Here is a 10,416-nt window from a genome sequence, read left to right on the forward strand (position 1 = left end):
CAGAACCTGAGAACCAGCAATGGAGGCAGTGCTGATTCTGGATTTGGGCTCTATTTCAAAACAAAACCAGTTTTCCAGTTAGAAGTTCCCAGGATACAGTTGTTAGTGTTGGTGTTGAAACGCTGATGTAGACATTGAGTTCTAACAGTACCTGAGGAAGGTTTAATACCGACTTCATTGCTTGCAGTGGGGAATGTGTAGCTCAGAGGTAGAGGGCTTCATTACTTGGCCCTTAGTTCAATGCTCAGCTTTGAGTAAAAGAAAAATTTAATAATGTTTTCTTTCAAAATATTTATGGGCTGTTTTTGACCTTTGGTCTAACATCATCTGAGATGCTGTTAAGCATGTTAAAGTGGTAAAATTTTCAATTATGTAGTATACATAATTGTAGTGTACGTAAGAATGGTAAAATTATATTTTTTTCCACTTTTTCAGTACCTTTTTTCTTACTTACCCAGTGATTATTTTCTTGATTTCCAATTTAATGTACATATATTATAAAAACCAATAATATTTAATTAACATTACCATAGGTTATTATGGTTTTTTGGATTTTATTTGCCCTGATAAATATCATAAACACTTAAATATAAATTATAGTTTTGAAGATAATTTATTTATGAGAAAAGTTTATGAGAAACTTAAATTTTTTTCACTTTTCTTTCTAGAAAGTGTTTTATTTGTTATGTATTTTGTGTACGGGGCAGACTGCATTCCACAGTGTGCTTGTGGGAGTCAGCACAACTGCGGGAGGCCTTTCTTTTCACCATGTGCATCCTCGAGAACAAATTCCCATTTCTGATTTTATTATTTAGACAGAATTTCGGTTGTTCACATAGAACTGAAGATGCTTCATACTTTATGCTGCACAGTGTATTTTGTGTGTTATCCCATAGTTGATAGTGTAAAACTGTAAGACACTCAGATGAACTGCTCTACATAACTACAACAATAACCACAGGAGACTAAGAACTCAGTATGAGCCATGACTGTAAGCCATGGGGCCTCAATAACTCTATCTGAAGATGTAGGCTGAGGTCTGTTTAAAGTTTTGAAGTTTTTTAAGAAGGTTTTTTACATTTAAACTATTTATAGAGACTTTACCTGTTAGCAACATAATACCAATATCAGAATTTTGAAACAAATTTGTGAGCACTGATGTTCACTTTAGATGGGGATGTTCATTTGGTGGAAAAGAAAATAGCATTTTCCAGCTATGTGTTATAAGCCAAGGGATAATCCAAAACTTACTTTTATAAGATTAAGTGGAAAGGAAAAATTACAACAGAAATCCATTTTCACCATATGTAAACACCTGAAAGTTTATCTCAACAACAAAAAGGCCTTTAGATGCCAGGCTGCTGAGATGGCTTAGTGGGCAAAGCATGTGCTGCCCATGCTGACAACCTAAGTTGTATCCAGAACCCACAAAGTTGTTCCTGACCTCCACATGCACACTTAGAGTAACAATAAATAAATGGAGTGGAGTAACAGGCTGAGCTGTCAAGGTCCCCTCCTTGTAAAAGTGTTGCCACTTTGTTGGAAGGAGTTTGTCACCTGCAATGATGTTTTCTTAGATTATTGGTTCTTTTGATAGTAGATGCTTAATAATTAACCACTTGTGTGTATCAATCTTTTATAGGATGATAGCAGTGATGACGGACTCCTTGCTGATGAAAACTACAGTTCAGAAATAGGACAGTGGCATTTAAAGCCTACTGTCTGTAAACAGTAAGCACTGACTGCACCCTGGAACCCTATGATTCTTTTTTTTTTTTTTTTTTTTTTTTAAGAGTCGTAGAATAAAGTGCAACAGAACAATTCTTGCTTAAATACTCACAGGTGCTCTCAGGGTCAGGGAAAAGTGGGTATGCCATCTAGAGATCCAGCAGGGAGGCCATTTCTGTTTTCCACTTCACAGTTTTCCCAATGTGCTCCCACAGATGCATACACACCTTCATAATGAACCATTATAACTTTGTATATTGTGTTTTTGAGGAGAGAGAACCCTGTATATCAGAACAGTAATGTGAAATTGGCAGTTATGCTGTTTCATAGCTACTTTAAGGGGCAGAGGGTGACCAAAGGCACTCTTACCCTGCAGACTCTGTGTCCTACTCATTCAGAGCCCTCATAGTCAGATTTGACAGAATTCTAAGAGAGGACTTTCAGATTTGTACCCTGCCGTGCTTCATGACCTAGAGACTTCCTTATTTATTTGCATTTACAACATTCTTCTTCAGAATTAAAATTCTAAACATTAGCTCTGAGTTTCATATAATGTTTTAAAATAAAATCTTGGCTAAAAACTAATATTATGTCATAAACTAATTCTTGTGGTTACCCGTTTGATTTTCTGTAATAAGCTGTAATGAGGCTATTGGAGGCCAGTGAGATAGGCAGCAGGTAAGGACATTTACTGTCAAGCCTGATGACCTGAGTCTAATGATCCCCAGAACCCATGTAGTGGAAGGCGAGAATCAGCCCCTACAGGTTGTCCCTCCATGTGCATGCCATGGCACATACTGCATACATTTTTATTTTGCTCGAGTTTCATTACTATTCTGTAACAGTGTTTAATGTTACCAGAGATATCTACATTTCTTACGCCTGTAAGGTTTGCTTTCCCAACTTGAGTACTGAAACGAAAAATTTAATCTTATCAAAACACTATTTTTAATTTTCTTATGCACATGTAACATAATTCACATTTAACTTCTGTTATTTTTGTCCTGTAGACCTTGTATCCTCCTTATGGACTCACTCAGAGGCCCTTCTCGGTCAAATGTTGTCAAAATTCTAAGAGAGTAAGTTCAAAATTACACCCTACCTGTTTGATGTCCTTACTGTAGCTGGAATGTGTACTTATGGGTGTGTATACTCTTGGTACTGTTTGTTGTAGGTATTTAGAAGTGGAATGGGAGGTGAAAAAAGGAAGCAAAAGAAGTTTTTCCAAAGATGTTATGAAAGGGTCCAACCCAAAAGTCCCACAACAGAACAACTTCAGTGACTGTGGCGTATATGTGCTGCAGTATGTAGAGAGCTTTTTTGAGGTGAGTTTCATTTAATCATATTTGGTGAAATATGAAATATGCATTTGATTTTTCATGTGATTAAAAACAAGAAAATAATTCATAAAAATGTAAGGAACAAAAATTCCCAAGTTAGAGATCTTTTAAGATATAAAACTACTATAATTATTGCCAACCAGATCCCAGGCTTGTTGATCATCTCTGACCAACCTGTCCTGGTGTACCTCACCTGTGCTTCATGCTGCTTCATCGTCTATACACACACACACTCTCGCTTCTGAAGTCTTAAAAGCTGATATCACCCCTACTTTTACACTGAATTCTCTCTTGACCTACAGCCCTTTCCCACTCTTTCTTTGTCACTCTCTTCCCGAGCCTAGCTCTATACATACATCTTTCTCTTAGGTACTCTTTACATCCTCTTGACTCCTTAATCACTGTTCACTGAATGAACCGCCAAGTCTCTTTTAGCACCTAAAGTCATGTGTGTACATTCCTGTATTCCTGCCGCCACTTTCAAGTCCAGTACTAGTGTCATTCTGAAATGCAATACCAGAGACTCTCATGCCATCTGCTTTTCATATCGGGTTACTCTCATCAGGGTTATATTTAGTGGCTCCCTATTGCTGTTGAGCCAACGACGGAACCCTCCTGGTGGCCCATACATAGCCGAGCATCAGCCAGTTTGAAGTCACTCCATTCCTTATTGTGCCATGTCTCCCTGATGCTTCTGTCATCAGGGAGATGGCTGACTAACGTCTATACACCCTCCAGGTTTGCCGTAAACGTCAGACCCGTGGGGTTTCTTCTCATTACACATCACACTTTCCTGTTAGAATGTTTGCCAAGATCAGCTTTCTTTTTATATAGTATGGTGCTCTCATTCTTTTCTTCAGCAGGGCCTAAAAGTAAATACTTGTGTTTCCGGCTGTGGAGATTCTTATAGTTCTTAGTTCTACTGCTCTACAAACCATTTGTGAATTTGTTTGCTTCTGCTAAAATGAACTTTAATGCAAAAACGGGGTATGGGCAGAACTCTTCCTAATAACTGTAGTTTGGCAGCCTGTAATCTAGGGCAGCGCTCTTTATCTCCAGTGCCTAACTCAGTACCCTGCTCGTGGTGTGTAACAAGTGAATAGATAATGATATTTAATTTTTGACTGTTGTAGCTGAAATGAAAATGTTCCCATTACAATTTTCTAATAACCATATAATCTTTTATTTTCAGAATCCAGTACTAAATTTTGAGCTCCCTATGAATTTGGTGAACTGGTTTCCTCCCCCCAGAATGAAAACAAAAAGAGAAGAAATCCGAAACATAATTTTGAAGCTGCAGGAATCGCAGAGTAAAGACAAGAAGCTGCTGAAGGACTCCTTAGCAGAGACGTCCTTAGGGGAAGGAGCAGAGCAGTACGCCAGCGCCAGCGGTGGCTCAGAGTGACGAGGAGGCTGGGCCTGGAAGGCTCCCCCTTCCCAGTGACAGACACAGCATTTACTCTCGGGAGAGACTGTAAAGAGCTAAAGTGCTCACTACTCAGAGACTCGGGTGATAAAGCCTGTAAAAATGTCATAAGTGAGTTCCAAAGGAGTGTGTATTAAGTAAAAGTCTGTAAATATGTTAATGAGGCCAACTTTTCCAACATTTATAATTATTTTTTTCACTTTTAGGAAGCCTTTGTTATGTATTTTCTGTTAATAGTACTAAAACTGCAACTTCTAAACACAAATAAATAAAATATTTATAGGAGGAAATGATTAATTTGATATTCTTTAGTGAACTTGCATAATTCCTCAGTGTGATTTTATTTCATGGGAATAGAAGTATCTTTTGATTTTTTTTTTAACCTTTGTTCTAAAATACTCCAAAATGTGAAAATATAATTGTCAAAGACATTTTAAACTACAAATGCATCTTTAGATGCTTGCATAGCAAGAAAAATTAATCTTTTCAGTTCATGCTCTTTCATCTGTTCAAAGAACCCCCAAAGTATAACAACTATTCATAATTTTACACAAATAGTTAAACACCATTAAGGGTAATCAAAGACAATGCGCCTTGACTTGTGCTAGGGAGGCGACCCGGCTCCGGCATACCCTCAGCAACTCAGGTGAAGGCTGTCCTGGCAACGGCAGCTTGAATCTCAAATATCCAGCAGGACCTTTGCAGTTCATCTTGCAGTGTGCTGCAGCCTGGATGACAGAACTAGTTAAGGAGCAGTTTTCATCTGTGAACACGGGCTTTCTTTCACATAAGAATTTATTTTCTGTATCTTCTGCTCTTTTTCACTATTTTGTTCTCATTGTTTTGATAAAGTACCAGGATTTTTGCTTGAGTTTTTTCTGAGTAAATTGTTTTAAACTGCGAAGTGTTCTCTTTAATTGCATAGTGCAGCAGAAGCTCTCATTTTCAGTTTTCCTATTTCAGTTGAGAAGCTGTGGGGCTGGGCCTGTAGTTGGGTGATAGAGTGCAGGCCCACGGAGCAAATAAAATGCAACAGTGTGAAGCATCTGATGCTACAATTGTAATTCATGTAGAGTTCTCACTTGTGTGTGTAGAAACTATTACTTTCTCAAATGGTATATATTTCGGGTTAAGTGTAAGACTTAAAATATGTATTTTAAGCCATTTTTGTTAGTGAAGTTTTAAATGCCCATACAACAACAACAAGTTGAGAAAAAAAGGCCATTTTGTCAGCAGATACTTTATTTTGAATGTGGCCCTGTTTGGCACTGTGAGCCACAATTTAGACTGCTAATGGGTTTTAGTAAAGTATTAGGGAAGGGTTTAAGTGAGTGAGAATGTTAACAAAAGCTTGACTCTAGTGACAACTGAATTTAATATAAGGAAAAGTCACTTAGGGCTAGCAATCGTGTGTTTTCTCTTTTTACTTTGACCTATATTTCTTACTTCTGATTATTTCTTTTTAATGAGACTTTTTAGCTGCTAGGCCATATAATTAGCTAAGATATGTTTTCTAATTTAATTTAGTTAGATTCTAATTAAATTTGATTAGAAAAGTTTTCTAATTTTATTTCTAACTGAAAATGCCTACATGCTTTTATTCTCTACTGAAGTTAAGACCAAGAAAAGGGAATTTTTAAAAAACTTAATAGAATAAATAAGATTGGTAAACTTTATCTTTAAAATGGACTTTATTTTGCCAAAATTTTAGGAAACTGGAAAAGCTACTGTAAGGACAAGGTATGCTAGCACACAGCAGTTCATACCAGCTGCTTAGGGGGCTGAGGTGCTTGCCCACTTGAGCCTGGCAGTTAAAGGTCAGTCCGAAATATGGTGAGACACTGTCTCAGACAAAAACAAAGTATTTTCAAATGCTGGTGGTGTTTCTGTTTGGTTCTTGGTAGCTATATTTTATAGTGTTAGATAACTTTTGATAAGGTAAAATTATAAATTGTTCCCTGGGCTAATTCTGGTCAATATTTTTTTTTATTTCAATATGAAAAATAAAGACTGCTGTGTGTCAACTTTCTAGAGGTAGAACACTTAGCTCTTTGGTTTCTGTTCTACCCCTGTAAAGCCTTTTCCTTCTGCTGGTTATGCTAATGCCCTTGCAACATGCACATTAGAATCTTTGGAACTTTGACGACACACTGCAGAACTAGACCAGCTCTTTAGAGAGGTGCATTTGCTTGATACTTGTGTCCTCTGGTTCTTTTATAAATAGTTTAAAGCGAAGATCTCCTGTTAAAATGTGTGATTAGTACAAGCTGTGAGACAGAACTTTGCAGTCAGAAGCCTGTCACTTGACACCACAGCTGCATGAGGCTATCTAGTGACTTCGCTAATTAGATAGAGCTGCTGTATTGGTTTTCTCATTGGATAGAATAACAGTTAATCATTTTTAGAAGAGTTTTAGATTACTTGACATAAAATTTGTATGTACCTGAGCTCCTGGTAGGTTAGGAGCAAAGGAACTGTTAACCAGCCTCATCCCTTTGGTGTCACTGACTTCAGACAGCTGAGAACTGGACTGGGTCAGCTCCGCTTAAACCTGAAACAGTTAGCTTTCCTTTGCATGCTGCTTGTGCTTAATGGAGTCAATTAAATGCAGAAGGTTTTATTTGAAAGCATAAAATGATTTGCGTTGTGTTTTGTTGCTAAAATGAATTCAGTATTTTTCTCCAAGAAACCTATTTGTAGTCCCTGAAGACTGTGAAGATAGAAAGTAAATAGAACACCAGTTCTCTCAAAATTACTCTTAAGACTCAGTTGGCTGAGTCTGTTTTAGTTAGGAGTTGGTGGACTGATCTATAAGAAAGAACTAGCCTTGTAAGTGATGAGGCCGAGTGGCATCTGTCTAGAGCAAAAAGACATTGGAAGTGAGGACAGGAGGTAGGAGGACACTTACCATGACTGGAGCCTGGCAGTTCGTGTCCAGGGTCAGGTGTGCAGAGCAGCTCCAAGTGCCTTAGACAGAGCGCTCCACTGCGCTTCTCAAAGGCTGTCATGTGGTGATTAATATACAGAATTATTAAGTAAAAGCTCACACCACCATAAACTGTTGGGCCATATCTTCTGTTCCCAGATCCACTAGCGTGAACAACTTAAGATGTTTCAAGAACTAACCTTTAAAAGAAGACGATTTTGAAAAGCCGGGCGTGGTGGCGCACGCCTTTAATCCCAGCACTCGGGAGGCAGAGGCAGGAGGATTTCTGAGTTCGAGGGCAGCCTGGTCTACAAAGTGAGTTCCAGGACAGCCAGGGCTACAAAGAGAAACCCTGTCTCGAAAAACCAAAAAAAAAGAAAAAAAAAAAAAAAGAAGACGATTTTGAAACTGGTTTGAGCGTTTAAAACACAATTTTCTCAACAGTCATTTACAATTTTGAAAGTAACATGCATTGGTGACATGACATTTTATGAGAAGCTTTTTAAAAAAAAATGAAAATAACTTTTGCGAGAAACGGTTATAAATTTTTTTCACATTAATGAGTTTATTTAGGGAAAAGAGAATTGATAACTTTTGTAAAGTCAGATCCCAACAAACATCTGAAAGTAGAAATAGTAAAAAATGGAAGAGAGTGGAATGCCTGTCTGGCGGCTGAACCTCTTATTGCTGGGTTGAGCTTCCCCTAACCTCTACTCCATCTTTTACGTAGAACTAAATGGTAGGTGAGCTTCCTAATACCTAACGGCGTGGGCTTTTTTTTTTTAAAAGTCTGCAAATTTTTCTCTTTTGTAAGTGGGAATAGCTTTATGAACATAACTTGAATATTTTAAACTTGCTGAAAGTTGTTCAAATTTATAAAGAGTTATCATAATTAGCTTTATACAGATTTAATTAGATTATAAAATTCATTAAGCATTCAGTATTTTGAGCACCTGCTATGTAGTAGAGGACCAAATAGACACCATGTTCCCACTTGCCAGTGTAGCGGGAAATGCATTAATCAACTTCACAAATGAGTGCCAGCCAAACGGTGTGTATAAAGCTGGCAATCTCCAGTTCTCAGGTTGGAGACTTGCTGAAGGGTGATATTTGAACCATTGGTGTAGTCTAGGAGGAAGAGTCAAGGCTGAAGTAGAAAATCATGCTTTTGCCTAAAATGGTAATTGCTTCATTAATAAAAAAATGTACTAAGTGCTAGACATTGTTTAGAGCATTTAAAATAAACGAATTCACTTCCTTAAAGACCTTAGGAAGTTTGTGTACTGCTAGTACTTACATTTTATGAGGCAGATAGGTCTGAAGAGTTTCCTGAATGCACAGCATTAAAGTCACTAGGTTAACCTGTACTTGGTAAGATTCGGTGAGTAAGATACTGGTGATTTTCTAGAGATGCACTATCGTAGAGTCTTCACCTCTGAAGTGGGGTGTTAGGGGTCGCTCTGAAGTATGCTATTTTTAAACGATGTGTAAACATTTGCATAGTTTCTTAGCCAGCCTTATCCAGCCAAGTTCAGTGAAGTGGAAAGAGAAGAGGCTGGAAGCTGGGCATGCCGGGCCTTGTGGCCATGTGGAAGATGGTGATTACTGCTGTGAAAAGTCACGGAAGCGTCAGAACAGAAGTAACACGATCCGATGTGAATGCAGGGAAGATCATGGATTGATGAAGGGGACCAGGAGGAGTGCATAGTGAAGCCCTTAGGTCCCAAGGTGAGGCGTTGGGTAATTATGCCTGTGTGGTAGGAATGCTGGAAAGACCCGGTGGTCCCATTTGAAATGTTCCTTTTAGGAACTTTCAACAAGAACACAAAAGGCTGTTCTGTAGCCCAGTCAGAGCTTATGTTGTTTCTTAAATGATACAAAGGTAGCTCAAGCATAGACTGCTTACAGTAGAAAAGATGACTAACGTTAGCCCTTACTAACATAAAATAGGTTGTAGAGACCAAATCATTTCTAAAACTCGTGACACTACCAAAGAGATAAAGTGCATTGATTTTTTTTTTTAAACAAAGCTTTCTATTTTTAAATGTAAACTTCATGAAAGGAAGATGTAACATTAAAATAAAATCCCAGAAAAGACTGGATGGGTGTAACCCATTCTTGATCTACTTGTACAAGATGTCCAAGCTTGAAGCTACCCCTGTGTTTGCAGAGTTCCACACTCCACTCCCTGTCCCCTTCTTGTCAGCTGATTGGGCCCAAGTGGAGCAAATGTAGGTAGGTATTGGGAATTCAGGTTGAAAGTAGGTGATAATTTGCATATTGGAAGAAAAGAAACTGTGAAAATGGCAGTCTAATAAATTACCTTATTTTAAAATGAACTTTCTTTTAATCTCTGAAACAAGGCTGTATCTTGTCAAATAAACTTGACTTTGTCTCAAAATTAATGGAAAACATAAATATGAATTGCCAAGCCTGGTCCCCGGTTACCAACTCTGGTGTGCAATGTAGTCCTTAACTTGTCAGCCCTAAAAGTTACAGGCAAGAGCACCCTTGAGAACCACTGATCCGCATGACTTCCTAGTGATGTTCCAGGCAGCTGTGGAAGCCCCCGTGCACCGCGCATCCCTCGCATCCCTCCCCAAACTGCCTTGCTGAAGCACTCTATGAGTCTGTCTCCTATCAGTGTTTTATGCCTTAACTAAGGCATGTAATTAAAGTTGCTATTTTTTTATTATGCTCTGAACTTTTCTCTCCTTTTTTGTGTTTCCCCTATATTCATATTTTCTAGGCATTTATATAATAAATGTATGAAAATACAATTTTTCTTATGACACTAGGATAACTTTTATAAACCCAGAATCTTGTCTCCTCAGTGTTTCACGGAAATTACTTAGCCTTGTCTCACTCTGTTAATCATGCTAGTTTTGCCTGTGCTATGGAAACAGTTACACAACCTCAGCCCTTACTCTTTGCAAGCTGTTTCCTTTCTTTGCTCATGATAACATGTCCAGAGACGCAAAGAAGGAGGAGGGAAG

At 38.1% G+C, this 10,416-nt stretch overlaps 1 protein-coding gene across 3 annotated transcripts in view; it reads left to right on the plus strand.

The window, feature by feature from the left end:
• Senp6 (SUMO specific peptidase 6) overlaps positions 1-7,815 on the plus strand; it is an 81,427-nt gene extending 73,612 nt beyond the window's left edge. For all 3 annotated transcript variants that reach the window (XM_021172244.3, XM_021172245.3, XM_029481180.2), the window contains 4 exons: positions 1,643-1,731; positions 2,739-2,807; positions 2,903-3,053; positions 4,261-7,815. In XM_021172244.3, coding sequence (XP_021027903.1) covers positions 1,643-1,731; positions 2,739-2,807; positions 2,903-3,053; positions 4,261-4,473 — 522 coding nt within the window. In that variant the 3' untranslated portion in view covers positions 4,474-7,815. The remainder of the gene's footprint in view (positions 1-1,642; positions 1,732-2,738; positions 2,808-2,902; positions 3,054-4,260) is intronic.
• Positions 7,816-10,416: the final 2,601 nt, after the last annotated feature.

The sequence above is a fragment of the Mus caroli genome, unplaced genomic scaffold (assembly GCF_978045245.1).
Source record: "Mus caroli unplaced genomic scaffold, Mus_caroli_1 scaffold_11, whole genome shotgun sequence".
Classification (NCBI taxonomy): Eukaryota; Metazoa; Chordata; class Mammalia; order Rodentia; family Muridae; genus Mus; species Mus caroli.